Raw genomic sequence first — 19,567 nt, forward strand, 5'->3', positions numbered from 1 at the left:
CCATTATAAAGCAGTCAGCGACTGCTTGCTATGTGCTTGTCCTTCTCGCATGGTGAGTGTGTCCATGTCAGGTGTGTAGGAATCGTCTTGTGTTAAAAGAGACAAGTTGGCAAAGTTTCTGTTTTATTACAGGGATGAGTGAACATGTGACTTTTACACAGCACATGTATTATTCCCATGATGCCACAGCAGCTGTAGTGTTGTAGATAGGAAACACAATAAAATGCAGAACTGAGTAATATCTTTATGTAAATCTATACCTATCTATCTATATGTAAACTACAACTTCTATCATGCCCGATATTTATTGTTATTATGGGAGTAGTAGTTATGCCAGGCTTTATGGTACATTCCTGGTTATGGTATATTTCTGGGGATACGGCTTCTGTTTTATTGTTTTAGATTTTTATTTGCTTCACTGAGGCAGAATTAGATCATGAAGGATGATTTTTTATAATGTGCTAGGCAACTGATATACAGTTATATAATGACATGCTAATAAAATATTATGGGAGTGATATAAAAACTTTACCATGTGTGTTGGAGTTACTGTCTCTCTTCTGGAGCGTTCCTTACTGAATTCCTCTACCGCCCCTACTTGGCAGGCTGTGAGGACAGATGACATAATTTCCTCCTCTACTGCCCTTACTTGGTAGGCTGTGAGGGCAGATGACATCACTTCCTCCTCTACTGCCCTTCCTTGGCAGGCTGTGAGGGCAGATGACATCACTTCCTCCTCTACTGCCCTTACTTGGCAGGCTGTGAGGGCAGTTGTCATCACTTCCTGTACACGCCCGCGGAGTTTAGGGAAACTGCCGATAAGGTAAGCAAAGGAATGGGGATAACTGCTGGGACGATCACAGACACTGCCCAAGTCTACATGTATTATTTTATTTTATTTGATGGATACACTTAAAGGAACATCTTACATAACGTAGTTAGATTTAGAAGTGACATAATTAGAGAAGAGCGAGTACCAAAATACTTGAATGCTTGTTACTCCAGTCTAGTGTTTTTCAATACTCTTTTGCTCTATTCAAGTAATGAGTCCCATTGAAATCAATGGGAGACTCAAGTATTTAACCAGGTGGCCCCCGCTCGGCATTGCAGGGGGTACCTGGTTAGTCTGAAAGTGATAGTCTTACCCCCAAGACCATGCTATGGGAAAGTGGGGGCGTGATTATACTTACAATCGTAAGCATCAGGGATTACATCGATTGCATTATATCTGCCAACTTCCTAACAGTATATTAACTTAAAACATGATATTTTCACTTCAGTTTTGATTTTTTTTAAATTAAAAACATTAGAATGAAAATATGCTGTATTTTGTAAATATATAGTAAAGAAGTTGGCGGCTATAATGCAATAGACGCAATCTCCTTTCCTTCTGTTGCTTTAAAGTTGCCAGTTTCTTTTCTATATTTTAACTCCACACTGGATATTTTTGTAAACATGAAAATATCAGTAAGACAAAAGTCCATTTCAAAAGTCAAACTATCCCTTAAAAACAAAGTCTACCCAGCCTTAGGCCCCACCTGGCTGGACATCCTAATGTCCAGCGCACCCCCCCCCCCCCCTTTCTTCCCAAACAAAGTCACAGCACATATCTCAATCATCAACTGTAAGTCAAGATTGATAATATCTGCACCTACTTCTGACAGATGAACAAAATTGTATCCATACAAGGAAGTTATAAAACCTACACAACAGAATAAAAAGTCACATGGCACAAACTTTTCCATACTCTTATTCACTCTTTTTTTCTAATCCGGTCACAAAAAACTTAAGGTTTCTATGACCGAATGAACCAGGGCACTATTTCTGAAAATAACGGCATAGAATCAGAGAGCCATGTCCCTCTTCATTTTCTAAATCAAGTTGAGAGTCTTTAATTTGCTCACATCATCTCCCAGATAAATTATAATCACATCTGGAGAATAACGCAGCTAGCTTCTTCAGGGTGGTGTACAATTCTCTCCAACGAAGGTCCTGAATACTGAACCAAGAAACTTGAAACAATTCAGTATCAAGATTAAGATTAATACCATAGATCCTTGCTTGCGCTCTGTGCTTCGCCCAAAAAACATAGGAATTGTAAGGACTGTACCTGTTGGGACCTCGGCACAGTCCACAGGTTGCAGAAAATGACTGTTATTGCACTTTTGGCTATATTTTGTTCTTTTTCTGTGTGTTTTTTTTGTTCTTCTTACAGCTTATTCCCATGTCCCCTATTTAAAGGGCCCTATGGACAGGGAAGCCCTGTAATGGAGTGTTTCCCTGGCCAGCATGATGTATCAATAGCATGCTGGGAGCTGCGCAACAATGCCGCAGAGTTTTAAACTTTTGTTTGTAGGTGACAGTGTCAGGTCCTGCTCATTAATTCTGGAGCTTCCCCTAATTTTATAAATTCATCTTTCTTGTTCAGCAGGGGCGTAGCTAATGTCTCTTGGGCCCTGGTGCAAGAGGTCAACTTGGGCCTCCCCTTCCTCGACCAAGCAATGCTATTGGTATATCTCAAGACCAATATTACCAATAATACCAGTATATAGGAAATATTATCACCATACATATTAACGCCATACTGTTACTAACCAAATCTTGTATACTGAGACCAATATTGTCAATAATACCAGTATGCAAGGGGCAAATATTACCACCACTACTATCACCACCATATTGTTATTGACCAAATTCTGTATACAAAATCCAATAAAAAACAGTACCAGATTACAAGTAACAAATATTACCACCACATACTGACTAACACCGCCACATACTGACTAACCACCACTGCTACTGAATAATCCACTGTACACATATCATTATCACCTCATCCAGTCATATAGAGGTGGACGCAGCTCTACACAGGCTCTGTACACTATATACATTACAGTGTAGTTATATTTAGTGACTCACAGGGGACGTCTTCTCTGATCGGAGTTCTTCTCTTTTCATTTTCTTCTTCTCCATCCGTCCTGGGCCGTTATGAGAACTTCTCCAAGCCACAAATCCACAGAGTCTGCCGGGCAGACATATAAGGCCCCTCACTCTGCACCATCCTCATCTCTATACTAACTGCACATCTGTATTGTCCCCTTTACACCCTGGTTTGGTTGGTAGACTGACTCTTTGTGACCCCCCTAATAGTATATACCCCCCTCTGTGTAGACCACTATAGTATATGCATTCATCTGTTGTCCTATTGTACACGCCCCCCGTGTAGTCCCCCTTATAGATGGCCCCCCAATGTTTCCCCCTTATAGATTGTCCCCTATGTGTTGTGCCCCTTATAAATGCGCCCTGTTATCCCCCTTATAGATGCCCCCATGTATCCCCCTTATAGATGCCCCTCCTGTTATACCCCTTATAGATTGCCTCAATATATCCCCCTTATAGTTGGCCTCCATGTTATCCCCCCTATAGATGCCCCATGTTTCCCCCTTTTAGATGCCCCTCCTGTTATCCCCCTTATAGATGGCCCCCATGTATCCCTCTTATAGATGGCCTCCATGTTATCCCTCTTATAGATGCCCCCATGTATCCCCCTTATAGATGCCCCTCCTGTTATCCCCTTTATAGATGCCCCATGTATCCCGCTTATAGATGCCCCTCCTGTTATCCCCCTTATAGATGGCCCCCATGTATCCCCCTTATAGATGGCCTCCATGTTATCCCTCTTTTAGATGCCCCCATGTATCCCCCTTATAGATGCCCCTCCTGTTATCCCCTTTATAGATGCCCCATGTATCCCGCTTATAGATGCCCCTCCTGTTATTCCCCTTAAAGATGCCCCCCATGTTATACCCCTTATAGATGCCCCCCTGTCTGTGCAAAGCAGATAAGAAAAGAAAAAAAACTCACCTGCAACTCGCTCCCCGCCGTGTCTCTCTCCTGCAGCCTCGGTCTGGCTGTCGGCTGACGTGCGGCTCCCCGGCTCTGTCCCGTCCCCAGCAGCACACACACACCAGTGAGCTCTGTGTGCGCTGGGGATATTACTTCTGGCACAGGGGGCGCTTGTTATGGATGCCCCCTGTGCCAGAAGTACTGTACTTTCCTGGCGCACACTTAGCTCACTGATGCGTGTGCTGCCGGGGATGGGACAAAGCTGTGAGCCACGCTTTAGACGCGGGGCCAGCCTCTTGTGACCGCAAGCAAAACACTGCTAGCGGTCACAAGAGGGAGGGGGGAAGTGTGGTGGAGAGGGTGGGCCTCGCGTGCCCCCCTTGGTAGTGGTCGCTACGCCACTGTTGTTCAGTTTAGAAGCAGGCCCAGTCTTGTTGAAATGTCTGTTGTCTGTGACAGGTGTGGATTTTACCCAACTGGCTAGGGGTAAGATTGGATACGCCAAACCTCCTATTAACATTCATTTTGGTTCCATCCATTTGGAGGTCATGGATTTTTTTTTCTTAGTTATGGATCAGTTGTCATCTGATGTGATACTCGGATTGCCTTGGTTGGACCAACATAATTCAGTCTTTGATTGGTCAAGTGGGGCCCCCAGTGCACGTCACATTGTAGCATGGTAAACATGGCTGACTGCACTCTGGGGGGGGGGGGGGGGGGGGAGAGATTCCTGACTTTGAGCCTATGATTGTGGAATAGATTTCATTCCTGGAGCTAACTACCCTAAAGGGGAAATTTTAAACCTGTCTATGCCAGAGAGGAAGGCTACGCATGAATATATCCAGAAAAGCCTTCTTAAAGGGCATATTCACCCATCCAACTCTCCTTTAGGGGACGGAATCTAAAAAAAAACATGGTGGTCAGCTTTGTTCAATCAGACTGTTGGTTTCTCAAAATTAATCTTTGTCGGGCCTACAAAGTAATCCGGATAAGGGAATTGGATTTATGGTAAAAGAGTTTTAACACTCTGGAGGGCCATTATCAATATTTAGTGATGCCCTTCGAGTTGTGTAAAGTGCCAGCTGTTTTCTAGCATTTCAGTAATGATGTGTTCACGGAGTTACTCGGCCGCTATGTAGTTGTATATTTAGATTGTCTACATGTCTAAGAGGTGATAGAATTACTATGTGAAAATCACTTGTCTTCTAAGTTGTCCAAAAGCCTGTTTGGAGTTCAGAGGGTCACTTTTCTGGAATATATTATAACCTTCAATTCCTTCTGCACGGACCCTCTTAAAATGGTCGCCATTGTAAACTTGGAGCAACATTCTAATCTTTAGGCTCTCCAGCTGTTCCCTGGTTTTGCCAACTACTACAGGAAGTTTATTAAAGGATTTTCTATTATCGCTAAACATTTGACAGATCTCACCAGGAAAGGGGCCGACTTAGTCAACTGGACCCTGGAGGCAGAACAGGCATTTGGGAAACTAAAAAGTGTTTCTCGGATGCTCCTGTATTAATTAAGGTGAATGGTTCTGAGGTTGGGGTGGCGGCGGTCCTCTCTCAGGGTCCCGAGCCCCTCACCAATCTTAGGCCAGTGGTGTTGTTCTCAAGAAAGTTCTCCAGTTCCCAGCAAAACTATGACATTGGCAGTAGGGGACTGCTGGCCATCAAATGGGCCTTTGAGCAATGGAGACACTATATTGAGGGAGCCAAATATAGAATTACTTTTTTAACAGACCATAAAAATCTGTTATATCTTGACAAAGCTAAACGTCCATCACCCAGACAGGCCCAGTTGGCATTGTTTTTTACTTGTTATAACCTATTGACCTGGGTCGAAGAATCTTTGTGCGGATTCTCTGTCCTGCAGTTTCAGTGCCAACTATGCCCCCCAGGGTTCATCCTGAAAAGATTTTAGTGTCTGATATGGTTGTTCATTCCCATCAATCTGATCTTGCTCCTCAAGTGGGGAACTCTCAGTCCCTAGTTCCTCAATATGCCCCAGAAGGCAAATCGTTTGTACCTCAAACTTTTTCTTATAGTCTTGGAGGAGACTCATTGCTCTGTTTTGGAAGGACACCCGGGCATCGCTGGCACAAATATCTGCTCTCCCAGAGTTACTGGTGGCCAGCATGGTTGAGGGATGTCCAGGAGATTGTGGAGGCTTGTGAGGTCTGTGCTCGATCCAAGGTCCCTCAAAGGCTACGCGAGGATATTCTTAACCCCTTCCTTTACCTGAGAGACCTTGGACTCAGATATTGATGGATTTTAATACTGATTTGCCTGCTTCTAAAGGGACATCTGAGAAGTGGTTTTCTAAAATGTGTCATCGTATCCCCCTCAGGAAACTTCCCAGTGCATGATCCCTGGCCTCTCTAATTATTGATCACATCCTACGCATCAGTGGGGAACCTGAAAATATGGTGTCGGGCAGAGGGGTGCAATTTGTGTCTAAATTTTGGAGGGAACTCTGCGCTCGACTGGCAGTCTCTCTGTCATTCTCCTCAGCCTTTCACCCACAGACTAATGGTGAAACAGTGACTTAGGGCCCTATTCCACCAGACGATTATCGTTTGCATAATCATTAACGATTAACGATCTCAAGCGACTGCTATTGCGAAAGACCTGAAAACGATCACTCATTTCCATGGAACGATAATTGTTACTTACGATCGTATTTGCGATTGTGTTTTCTTCGCTATTTCTTTGCTATTGCGTTCGTATCTACTGCGAACGACCGAACGATGTCTTATTCAATGCGAACGATTTGCGAACGTTTTGTGAACGAGCAACGATAAAAATAGGTCCAGGTCTTATAAAGCGATCAACGATTTCTCGTTCGGTTGTTAATCGTTAACTGCATTTCAACCGAACGATTATCGTTTAGATTCGAATGATTTAACGATAATCTGAACGATAATCATCTGGTGGAATAGGGCCCAATCAGTCATTGGAACAATTCCTCAGATGCTTTGTGTCTAATGGCCAGGATAAATGGAAGGAGTCCACCTTGAATATTAGGTAAAGAACCTCTACCAAGATTTCACTGTTTTATTGTAAGTATGGTTTTAACCCAAGGTTTTCATCCATTCATAGTTCCAACTCCGTAAACCCGTCTGCAGAGGTCGTCTACCATATATTATATATATATATTATATATAGATACAGGAGAAAGCCGCACATCCAAACAATTATGAAGCAGGTGCTGTACAGAGCCAGTCCCTTGGCTCGGGGATCCCCAATAGTATGTACAGATATTCTGCAGCACGCCAGCATACGTGAAAAATTGTGGTTTATTGCAAAAAAGGTACAAAAATAGCAGAGATGCGACGTTTCGACCCTCTCACAGGATCATTATCAAGCATGCTTGATAATGATCCTGTGAGAGGGTCGAAACGTCGCATCTCTGCTATTTTTGTACCTTTTTTGCAATAAACCACAATTTTTCACGTATGCTGGCGTGCTGCTGAATATCTGTCCATTGGTGTATATATATATATATATATATATATATATATATATATATATATATATACCAATCATATAGGAGCTGAAAGCCCAGGAAGTCATCAGATCCTTTCATCTCTTTTTACAGTTGCCTACGTTGCATCCTGGTCCTAAGATGGAAAGGAATCCGGGTTTCCCTATCATCCCCATCGCCAATACTCCATAATGAGACGGGAGGACAGGAGGGTAGAATTCTATACAATCCTATCATCTCCGGTTTTCATATTTACATTCAGGGCAAGATGACAATATCATATAATAATTGTATAAATGTAGAACTGGGGTCAAAGTGTTGTACAAATGAGAGAAAACAATTCATAACTGATGATGATGATGGATTGATTATTATTATTATGACTTTGTGTTGTTCTCCTGTGTAAAATGTCTTAGTAAACATTTACAACTTTATCAAGCCCCCCCCCCCCCCCCCGAGTCCTCTCCTGTAAACAGATGACCCCGAGTCCTCTCCTATAGATAGATGCCCCCCCCGAGTCCTCTCCTGTAGATAGATGACCCCCGAGTCCTCTCCTGTAAATAGATGACATCCGCCCTGGTGTTTATGCCGTGGCTGATTTCCCTGGATGCTCCACCAGTGATGGCCGTGTATTCCCAGCACTCGGCTCCATCGCTCCCTATAAATGTCCTGGTGTCGGGAGCCGAGCACATCTGCCGCATAGACCTCTGGAGCGCAGGAGCCCAGGTGAGTGCCCATGGCCGTCCCCTGATAAGACCCCCCTGTATGCTGGGTGTATTATAGGAGTATATTATAGTCTTACTGCAGGGCTCATGTGTGTATAGTGTAGATTGTGGATGGGTCTCATCATCAGGACTGTATAATACTGGAGGATTTATCATCATATCCATCATGTGCTGAGGGCTTTGTTACAGTGTGTCAGTCCTCTCCTTCATTATGGATGAGTATAGTGACTGGAGCCTGACTGTCCTAAGATAGAATGATAGATGTTACTATAGTCATAGAAGTAGCGGCAGCATAGGCAGTAGCAGTGATAATAGTAATGGAGGCCTACAGGTATTATTACACAGTGTAGTTCTGTAGGAGTAACCTTGGGAATAACTGTAGGGGGTGCAGAGGTCACATCTGAGTGCTGGGTCGGTAATAATAGACCAGTGATGTAATCGCTGACCTCACATCTTTGTTGTAGTGATGTAATTGTCACCACAATGACAGAGGATATGTGCATATGGAGCAGCATACGCACAGCATCCCTGTCATTTTAAAAGCTACTGACGGACATAAGTGCGAGGAGTCAGCAATAATGTGCAATGAGTCAGCAGTGGGTGGGGTACTCAGCAATATGTGCGGAGAGTCAGCAGTGTGTGCGGAGAGTCAGCAGTGTGTGCGAGGAGTCAGCAGTGTGTGCGAGGAGTCAGCAGTGTGTGCAAGGAGTCAGCAGTGTGTGCGAGGAGTCAGCAGTGTGTGCGAGGAGTCAGCAGTGTGTGCGAGGAGTCAGCAGTGTGTGCGAGGAGTCAGCAGTGTGTGCGAGGAGTCAGCAGTGTGTGCGAGGAGTCAGCAGTGTGTGCGGGAAGTCAGCAGTGTGTGCGGGAAGTCAGCAGTGTGTGCGGGGAGTCAGCAGTGTGTGCAGAGAGTCAGCAGTGTGTGCGGGGAGTCAGCAGTGTGTGCGGGGAGTCAGCAGTGTGTGCGGGGAGTCAGCAGTGTGTGCGGGGAGTCAGCAGTGTGTGCGGGGAGTCAGCAGTGTGTGCGCCAGACCCCCGAGTTGTCCCGCCCTCCCTCCCTACATGGGGCTAGACTCTGCTGGGCTCTAGTGTTGGGGGGGGGGGGGGTCACAGCAGACAGTTGTTGGTTGGGGTACGGGGGTGTAGGTTTTCATTGCAGCCATGGCGGGGGAGGTCCTTGTGGTTGGAGGTCAAATTGGAGGGGGGACGGGGGGGGGGGGATCATTGTGGGGTATGACCCTTCTTGTCAATAGTCATGATAATTTACTGGTGGTCTGGTGCAAAATTTTGGGCTCTCACTGGCGGTAGCACCAGAGAGCGACAGGTGGCAGGGTAGCCACAGTTGGATGGGGTCTCAGAGTTAGGCTGGGCAACTGGAGGCAATGACAAAAAGATAATTACGATAGTAAGCTAAGTGGGCGTCAGATCTTTTGGTAGCTACAAGGACCTCCTCCAGGGTTGTTAGTTATATGGTTGAGGTTATTGCACATTATTGAACAATGTTATTTGCTGTATATTGGCTGCTGTGGCCAAAATGTTTTCCAAACGGCAACTCTGGGTTGTAATTTAAATGTGTGATAAGCAGGGGGGGGGGGGGAGGGAACATGGTTGGTGGGGTGGGGGTGGGGGGGTATGATTGAACCGTACTCTACAATACCAAAGTCATGGGCGGAGAGTCAGCAGTGTGTGCAGGAAGTTAGCAGTGTGTCTGAGGAGTCATTATTGTTTGCGAGGAGTCAGCAGTATGTGCAGGAAATTACATACAGTGGATTATATTATAGCTGGGTAGACATTTCTTCTTGTTATCTTACTAGCCATGTTACTATAGGATTACACACATCACCTGTATATTACACCTTATGACTCTCGTACTATTACATAACGACAATTTTTTTTACTTTTCTCTGTCAATGTAGAAGATGCTTCCTTTATGACTTTTCTCCGGTCATGTCAACCACTGGCCAACCCAACTGCAGCCACATCGGCCATTTCCTGCTCAGCGGGATCCCGTATCTGGAGGACTTCAACCTCTGGCTTGGGATTCTCCTCATCTCAATGTACATTGTCGCAGTGATGGGGAATTCTTCCATTCTCTACATCATTAGGGTGGACCAGGAGCTTCATGAGCCCATGTACATCTTCCTCTTCATGTTGTCAGTGGTAGACCTATTGATTGCCACCACCACCATGCCGAAGATGCTGGGGATCTTTTGGAGAGACAACAAGGAGATCCCATTTGGTAATTGTCTTACCCAGATGTTCTTCATCCACTTCCTTTCTACTCTGGAGTCTGGGATCTTGGTGGCCATGGCTGTGGATCGCTATGTGGCTATCTGTCACCCATTAAGATACTCGTCTATTCTAACCAATGAGAGAATTTTTAAGATGTCCATCCTGATCGTGGGGAGAGGCATTCTTTACATGGTTCCCATCCCGCTAATCATCAATCGGTTTCTGAAGTGGAAGGATAACGTCCTATCACATTCCTACTGCCTGCACCAAGAGGTAATGAAGCTGGCTTGTGAGGACATTACGGTCAATATTATTTATGGACTTTTCATCAACATCTTGGGCATGGGTATCGACTCGCTCTTCATCTCTATTTCTTACCTGCTGATCATTAAGACGGTGCACGGTCTTGTGGAAGATGCCAGCATGAAGGCCTTCAGTACGTGTACTGCCCACATCTGTGCTGTCCTCATCTACTACATCCCAATCATTGGTATCTCCGTTGTACACAGGTTCAAGAACCCCACAGCTCCGAACCTTCATATTCTTTTTGGGAATGTCTATCTCCTGGTGTCCCCCGTCATTAACCCCTTAATCTATGGGATTAAAACCAAACAGATCCACGTTGGATTTAAAAAGGTTTATAGTCAGGTGAAAACCTCCAGGAACATATGACCTTAGCAGGACATGGACTGGGCTAACACGGAACCCATCCATGTACTGGATTTAAAGGGAGCCTCTAGCCAACATATCTATGACCTCTCCTGTGTATAGGCCTTGGGCCCCCATATTCTTTATAACAGTGTGGGTTCTACATTACAAGGTCCATCGTTGCTACCTTAATCGCATATACTATCCCTAAGCGGCTGAGGGAGGCTCAAAGATAGAAAAAAAAGGGTCACTCACCTGCCCCATTGTCCATCAAGTGTTGCCCCGGTTTCCTCTGTTCACCACTTTCTGGTCCTTAACTTAACCTAAAGGACATTTCCACTTAGTCAATGACAGTCTGAGGTAGTTCAACTGTTTGGTCCGTGATTGGCAGAATAGGCATCTCCTAGATGATAACCCGAGAAGCAGTGATCATCAGCAAGGACCTGGGTACCAATAGGGTGGTGGGGATCAGTAATTCTGCCCTAACTTGGTGACACACATTTTTCACGTGAGCCTATAGTATCTTTTTGCACACCGAGTGGACTGCGACAACCGGCACAGATATCCTAATCCTACATTACAAGACCTCCTGCTTATGCTCTCACATCAGAAATGAGGAAGCCTTGGGACAGTCATGGATAGATTGGTATTGAACAATGACTTGTATTAGTTTGAGTAGTTTTGAGATGCTGGTGTGTAGCACAATTGTATATAGTGCAACAAAAAAGAACAATGGGCATTGGCCACTTTTCTACTTCTTTAGCACATCCACCAAGAAGGGCAGATACAATGCCTGGACCTTTGCGCTGTAGACCCCAAACCCTATGCCCATGATCCTTACCTGGTGTTATGTAGTATCGTTGATAGGGTCAACACTCAGGTCCTCGGTCATCAACACTGTTTTCTCTTTACTCTATGTCCACGTTCCTTCACATGTGGGAAACCTTATTGTAGGAATGTTATGAGTCTGATGTAGCAGGTTACATTTACTTTGTGGAGAGCAATGACATAGCATGTAATAAACATAATGGGCGTCCTTCAGTATAAGAGTGAAGTGCTATCCTTATTCTAGCGCGTTGTTATGTGCCAGTAGGGTAGAAGGCATGGTATCCATCATAAGAAGAACTCCACCTTGAGAATATTACTTTATATACCTCACAGCATGGATGGAGGATCACTCTCCGATATAGGAAGACTACTTGGCTATCTCATTGTATGTATGAGTATATGTGTGATTACAAGTCTTGTCTTCATACATCTGTATCTAACCCTGTGGTGTTCTTTGGATGTCTTTCACGTATGGTTCAGAAAAGATCTTAAACATTTAAAGGATCTGCAGCAATAGAATGTGGGGTTCTAATATAGAATATGAATGCGGCTGCTCCACCTTACTCTCTTACAGCAGGAAATGATGGCAGAAGTGGAAACACTAACCAGCAGTTCATCATATCATATAACTTTAACATTGTCCATGCCTGGAACTCTGAAAACCTTACAGGGCTTCATCTGATGGTAGAGATGAGCAAGCCGAACTTCACAAACTGAGACTCGATAGGAAACTCTCTTGTGGGGCATCCTGCCTCCTCCTCTGTCCCTGCAAGCAATAATTACTGTCATACATAAGGAAGATAAACCTCCTCATCTCTGAAGTATTTATCGACCAATCTCGTTACTAAATGTTGATATTAATGCAGTAACCTGGGGTTAAAATTAGCAGTAGGCTAGGTGTTAGGTATAACAACTTGTCACGGTGGTCAGAAGTGCCCAACCCCGGGTATACTGACACAAGACTTAAAATAGAACAGGTATAGGTGTGAGGAAGGAGGAACCACAGAGTCCAGTTCTTAAACAAGTGAACAGTTTACTGAAGTATTCAGAGCAATACAGGGTACAGCAGTATACATCATGAAGGTTCTTTTCCTTGAGGTATATACTGTAGGTATATATAAGACAGGATCTCTGTACTTAGTTTACTAAGTAGGTTAGGTTAGGGTTTAGTTTGACTTTTGAGAATGCTAGGGGGCTACTGAGGGGCCTTGCCTAATAAGTAGCAGAACTCTATCAGGGTGACTTGTGAAGATCTTGTTAAATAAACTTGTAGTCACAGTTTAGAAGAGATACTGCCTCATGCAAGAAAGATCACTGAGTGCCAGTTCTGGTAGCATCCGGAGATGGCCGAGCAAAGTTCAACAGAGTACTTCGGCTTTAGCTGCATTTTGCTCCGCTGCAGATAAACCTTCTCTTTCTGGAATGTGTTGACTTGAACACGTAGACGAAGTGCCCCCTAGGCATAAGCAAGCTGTACCCTGAATGGTAGTTATCACACCTAAGGCTTTTAGCACTGCACAGCAGTTGTTGAGATACTTAAGAAGAATGATGAATCTGTCATAGAGTGCCTGTCAGAGAACCTGGTCTCTAGGCCAGGCCCTGGAGTAAGTTTCTGCAGGAACTACACTTCCTACACTCTCCCTGAAGCTCCAACCCAGGAGCTTAGGGTCCATTTACACAGAAACATTATCTGACAGATTATCTGCCAAAGATTTGAAGCCAAAGCCATGAATGGATTGAAAAAGAGGGAAAAATCTCAGGCTTTCCTTTATGACCTGATCTCTGTATATAGTCCATTTCTGGCTTTGGCTTGAAATTTTTGGCAGATAATCTGTCAGATAATCTCTCTGTGTAAATGGACCCTTACAGGTAGTTATATAGTAGTGGTGACACACCTGCTCTGGGACACTCCATTAAGATCTGGGCTAAGCTTTTGGCTTCTTGTATCAATCAACCCTTACCCAGACTTATACATGAGCAGGTTGGGTTCATCCCTTCGAGAGAAGGTAAATATATTATTCATAGACTTATTTAGATTATCAACCATGCTACAAGACACAACATCCCCTTTAGTGCTTTCAGGAACCGATGCAGAAAAAGTATTTAATAGAGTTGACTGGACCTTTAAGACAAATATGACAAATTTGGATTCACAGCACTCTCTATAGACGCTATTCTTACCTTCTTACTTATCTGCTAGAGTCTTAGTTAATGGTGAACCATCTCCTCCTTTTCAAACTAAAACAGGGGGAGACAGGGATGCCCCTTATCACCTTCCTTTTTGTGCTCATAATGGAAACCCTATAAGATCCCACCCGAACATCTCGGGAAAGATGAGCATGACACAACATGTCACTGACCCTGAAATCTATTCCCCCATAGATTCGCCCATCTAATGCGTATTTTTGATGAGTTTGGGAGAGCATCTAACTTTAAAATAAACCAAGAAATATCGGAGGCGTTCCGTGTCTCAAAATAAAAAAACTCTATACAAGAAAAATTCTCAGTTCAAGTGGCCAACAAAACATAGCAACTTTCTAGGAAATCGTCTATCTCAAAACCTTCATGACCTCTTCCTAAAGATTCTGAATTATCCCCCTCCCCTAATCCCAGCTAGACACCTTATCTGCCATATATCTATCCTGGATAGGTCGAAAAAACTTTTAAAGTCTTAAATACTTCCCAAACTCCTATATGTAAGGCAGCTACTTCCTACCTCACCAAATGCAACGCCATTGTATGGAAGCAACAAAACCCATGTATCTCCTATGCCGCGCTAACCCATACGAAAATAGATAGATATCAGGGCTGAGCAGGCCCGAATTCCGCTTGGACACTTGTTTTGGTCCAGACCCAAGTAAGTTCCTAAAAATATTTTATCGCCGATCACACAAGAATTAGCAGTGGTCTAGGTGTTGGGGTACCAAGTAGGCACTTGTCACGGTGGTCAGGATATGCCCACCCCGAGTATACTGACACACGGCTTTTTAAGTAGAACAGATGTAGATGTAAAACCACAGAGTTCAGTTCTTAAACAGCTTAACAACTTTACCGAGCAAATCTTCAGTACAATACACAGGAAAAATAGTGCTTTAGGTACTATATATATTTATATATAGATATATATTTAGAAACAATAGTTCTTCTCCTTGTGGACAACATAGAATAGCTGGATACTAGAGGTGTATAGTTAGGAGTAAAGTCCCCATTACACGGGGCGACTGAGAGGGGCAAATGAGCACTGTCACCGCTCGTTTGCTCCTCGTCCCCCACTTGCTGCCGCCGCTATTACACCTATTACAGCTGGTGAGTACAGGGGGACCGCAGGGAGCTGCGGGGGAGGGGGGTGGGCGGCTCGCCCGTGTGATCGCTAGATCGTCCGGGCAGCCCATAGAAGATAGCAGCGGTTTGCTGCCGCCTCCTACTCCACGGAGCGGTGGCAGCAGATCGCTGCTATATTAGTTGTTTGCCTTTCAACATGTTGAAAGATAAACTACAGCAACTATCAGCCGACATCGTTCATATCGGCTAATCGTTCCCTCCTATTACACAGCATAATTGTCTTGGCTGGTAAGGTTACAGTGAAGTGAGGTTAGGCTAGAGATAAGGCTACAGGGCTACCAAGGGGACTTGTCTGATTAGTAACAGTACTCTGTTGGGGTGACTTGGGAGAAGAACTCATACTAATGGTTAGGAAAGATACCGCCTCCTGTCAGAAGAGATTAGAAGTGTCAGGTCTGGGAGCACGAGCCCCAAGCTTGCACAGCTGGGTGTAGCTAGCCACTCAAGGTTCCCTGAGATAGCCGAGCGAAGATAAACAGAGTACTTCGGCTTCATCTGCTCCCCACTCTGCTGGAAATGAACCTATGCTTTCTAGAACGTTCTGACTAGTAAGGATTGTCACCCCAGCCATAGACAAGGTTATCCCTATGAGGTAGTTACCAGGGGCAGATTAACTTTACCATAGGCCCTGGGCTGTTCACCAAGCCCCCCCCCCCCCCTCCTCCCACTGTAACTATAGTAGCACTAGCATGGTGTCCATAGTACAGGATAGATAATGTCATAATGCCTTGATTTGTGGCAGAACTTTATCCAGTAGACAATAAACCACTGAAAGTATAAGTCTGTTTGCCTGGCCCTGGCCTTCAGGCCAGGCCCTGGACTAAGCTTCTGCAGGAACACTATCTGTACACTTTCTCCCAGAATATTGACTAGAAAGGATATCCAGCCTAAGGATTGGACAATAAAAGAACCAAATAAGTGCATGGTGGTTAACCCTTATGACACTAAGACGTAGTGGCACACCTGCTCTTTGATCTTGGATCTGCGGGTTGGGGGGACACACATTGATCCGGGGGCTCTTAGGATCAGTAGACAATTACCCAGTACTATATGATCACAGGTCAAATACAAACTGCAAACCAATACAATCACTGAGACAATTCTATCTCATAGCAAAAAGAAGCAAAAACTCATACGTCATTCTGTGGGATATCGGGGGAATAATGAGGCAGGTTGGGATTTTCTTCAGAGTGATCTTTTCTTTTCCCACATCCGCACATATAATTCCATACAGTCCAGGACTCGGAGGATTTCCCCGGACTATAAATCCTTCTCAGATCTGATCACTCTCTGCAGTCTCTACAGGAAATCTACAAGACATGACCCTGAGCTCCGGCCTCATCACTGCTTCTCATCTCCTGCTGAATCCTCTGCGCTGCTGTGGTGAGTAAGGAGTCTGCACTATGTGGCGGGTGTGAGGAGTGTGCACTATGTGGCGAGTGTGAGGAGTGTGCACTATGTGGCGGGTGTGAGGAGTGTGCACTATGTGGCGAGTGTGAGGAGTGTGCACTATGTGGCGAGTGTGAGGAGTGTGCACTATGTGGCGAGTGTGAGGAGTGTGCACTATGTGGCGAGTGTGAGGAGTGTGCACTATGTGGCGAGTGTGAGGAGTGTGCACTATGTGGAGAGTGTGACCGCTCTTACAGTATATACCCCATAGTGTGACCGCTCTTACAGTATATAGCCTATAGTGTGACCGCTCTTACAGTATATACACCCCATAGTGTGACCGCTCTTACAGTATATACTCCATAGTGTGATCGCTCTTACAGTATATACACCATAGTGTGACCGCTCTTACAGTATATACACCATAGTGTGACCGCTCTTACAGTATATACCCCATAGTGTGACCGCTCTTACAGTATATACCCCATAGTGTGACCGCTCTTACAGTATATACCCCATAGTGTGACCGCTCTTACAGTATAGACACCATAGTGTGACCGCTCTTACAGTATATACACCATAGTGTGACCGCTCTTACTGTATATACTCCATAGTGTGACCGCTCTTACAGTATATACACCATAGTGTGACCGCTCTTACAGTATATACACCATAGTGTGACCGCTCTTACAGTATATACACCATAGTGTGACCGCTCTTACTGTATATACACCATAGTGTGACCGCTCTTACTGTATATACTCCATAGTGTGACCGCTCTTACAGTATAGACACCATAGTGTGACCGCTCTTACAGTATATACACCACAGTGTGACAGCTCTTACAGTATACACCCCATAGTGTGACCGCTCTTACAGTATATACACCATAGTGTGACCGCTCTTACAGTATATACCCCATAGTGTGACCGCTCTTACAGTATATACACCATAGTGTGACCGCTCTTACAGTATATACCCCATAGTGTGACCGCTCTTACAGTACAGACTCCATAGTGTGACCGCTCTTACAGTATATACCCCATAGTGTGACCGCTCTTACAGTATATACCCCATAGTGTGACCGCTCTTACAGTATATACACCATAGTGTGACCGCTCTTACAGTATATACTCCATAGTGTGACCGCTCTTACAGTATATACACCATAGTGTGACCGCTCTTACAGTATATACACCATAGTGTGACCGCTCTTACAGTATATACACCATAGTGTGACCGCTCTTACAGTATATACCCCATAGTGTGACCGCTCTTACAGTATATACACCCCATAGTGTGACCGCTCTTACAGTATATACACCATAGTGTGACCGCTCTTACAGTATATACCCCATAGTGTGACCGCTCTTACAGTATATACACCATAGTGTGACCGCTCTTACAGTATATACCCCATAGTGTGACCGCTCTTACAGTATATACACCATAGTGTGACCGCTCTTACAGTATATACCCCATAGTGTGACCGCTCTTACAGTATAGACACCATAGTGTGACCGCTCTTACAGTATATACCCCATAGTGTGACCGCTCTTACAGTATATACACCATAGTGTGACCGCTCTTACAGTATATACCCCATAGTGTGACCGCTCTTACAGTATAGACACCATAGTGTGACCGCTCTTACAGTATATACACCATAGTGTGACCGCTCTTACAGTATATACCCCATAGTGTGACCGCTCTTACAGTATATACCCCATAGTGTGACCGCTCTTACAGTATATACACCATAGTGTGACCGCTCTTACAGTATATACACCATAGTGTGACCGCTCTTACAGTATATACCCCATAGTGTGACCGCTCTTACAGTATATACACCATAGTGTGACCGCTCTTACAGTATAGACACCATAGTGTGACCGCTCTTACAGTATATACCCCATAGTGTGACCGCTCTTACAGTATATACCCCATAGTGTGACCGCTCTTACAGTATATACACCATAGTGTGACCGCTCTTACTGTATATACACCATAATGTGACCGCTCTTACAGTATATACCCCATAGTGTGACCGCTCTTACAGTATATACACCATAGTGTGACCGCTCTTACAGTATATACTCCATAGTGTGACCGCTCTTACAGTATATACACCATAGTGTGACCGCTCTTACAGTATATATACCATAGTGTGACCGCTCTTACAGTATATACCCCATAGTGTGACCGCTCTTACAGTATATACCCCATAGTGTGACCGCTCTTACAGTACAGACTCCATAGTGTGACCGCTCTTACTGTATATACCCCATAGTGGGACCGCTCTTACAGTATATACACCATAGTGTGACCGCTCTTACAGTATATACACCATAGTGTGACCGCTCTTACTGTATATAACCCATAGTGTGACCGCTCTTACAGTATATACCATAGTGTGACCGCTCTTACAGTATATACACCATAGTGTGACCGCTCTTACAGTATATACCCCATAGCGTGACCGCCCTTACAGTATATACCCCATAGCGTGACCGCTCTTACAGTATATACGCCATAGCGTGACCGCTCTTATAGTATATGCGCCATAGCGTGACCGCTCTTACAGTATATACACCATAGTGTGACCGCTCTTACAGTATATACCCCATAGCGTGACCGCTCTTACAGTATATACCCCATAGTGTGACCGCTCTTACAGTATATACACCCCATAGTGTGACCGCTCTTACAGTATATACACCATAGTGTGACCGCTCTTACAGTATATACACCATAGTGTGACCGCTCTTACAGTATAGACTCCATAGTGTGACCGCTCTTACAGTATATACACCATAGTGTGACCGCTCTTACTGTATATACTCCATAGTGTGACCGCTCTTACTGTATATACACCATAGTGTGACCGCTCTTACTGCACCACTGTCCACATAACTCAGTAGAACATGGAAGGGTTGTAGTTCTGATACCTTAGAAATATGTGAATAGAAAAGAAGGATACAACGGCGCTGCGTGTGCAGGTCAATAAAACAATAACATATAGATGAAAACTGTGCTCATGCGCGCTCACCTGGAAGGGTCGTACACAGTTAGGCAGG

General features: G+C 44.6%; 2 protein-coding genes across 2 annotated transcripts in view; both read left to right on the forward strand.

The window, feature by feature from the left end:
* Positions 1-770: 770 nt before the first annotated feature.
* The window catches only part of LOC138792194 (olfactory receptor 51E1-like), a 52,535-nt gene continuing 33,738 nt past the window's right edge, over positions 771-19,567 (forward strand). The window contains exon 1 of the mRNA XM_069969325.1: positions 771-823. The gene's annotated coding sequence lies outside the window, so the exon portion shown is untranslated. The remainder of the gene's footprint in view (positions 824-19,567) is intronic.
* On the forward strand, positions 9,999-11,927 carry LOC138793337 (olfactory receptor 51E1-like). Its single transcript, XM_069971864.1, has one exon. It carries the CDS (start codon positions 9,999-10,001, stop codon positions 10,953-10,955), a length of 957 nt encoding a protein of 318 aa, XP_069827965.1. The 3' UTR covers positions 10,956-11,927.

Source organism: Dendropsophus ebraccatus, chromosome 5 (assembly GCF_027789765.1).
Source record: "Dendropsophus ebraccatus isolate aDenEbr1 chromosome 5, aDenEbr1.pat, whole genome shotgun sequence".
NCBI lineage: Eukaryota > Metazoa > Chordata > Amphibia > Anura > Hylidae > Dendropsophus > Dendropsophus ebraccatus.

What these genes read in the sequence shown, in the direction of transcription:
- LOC138793337 (XM_069971864.1), top strand. Translation starts at nt 9,999, where the DNA reads ATGTCAACCACTGGCCAACCCAACTGCAGCCACATCGGCCATTTCCTG.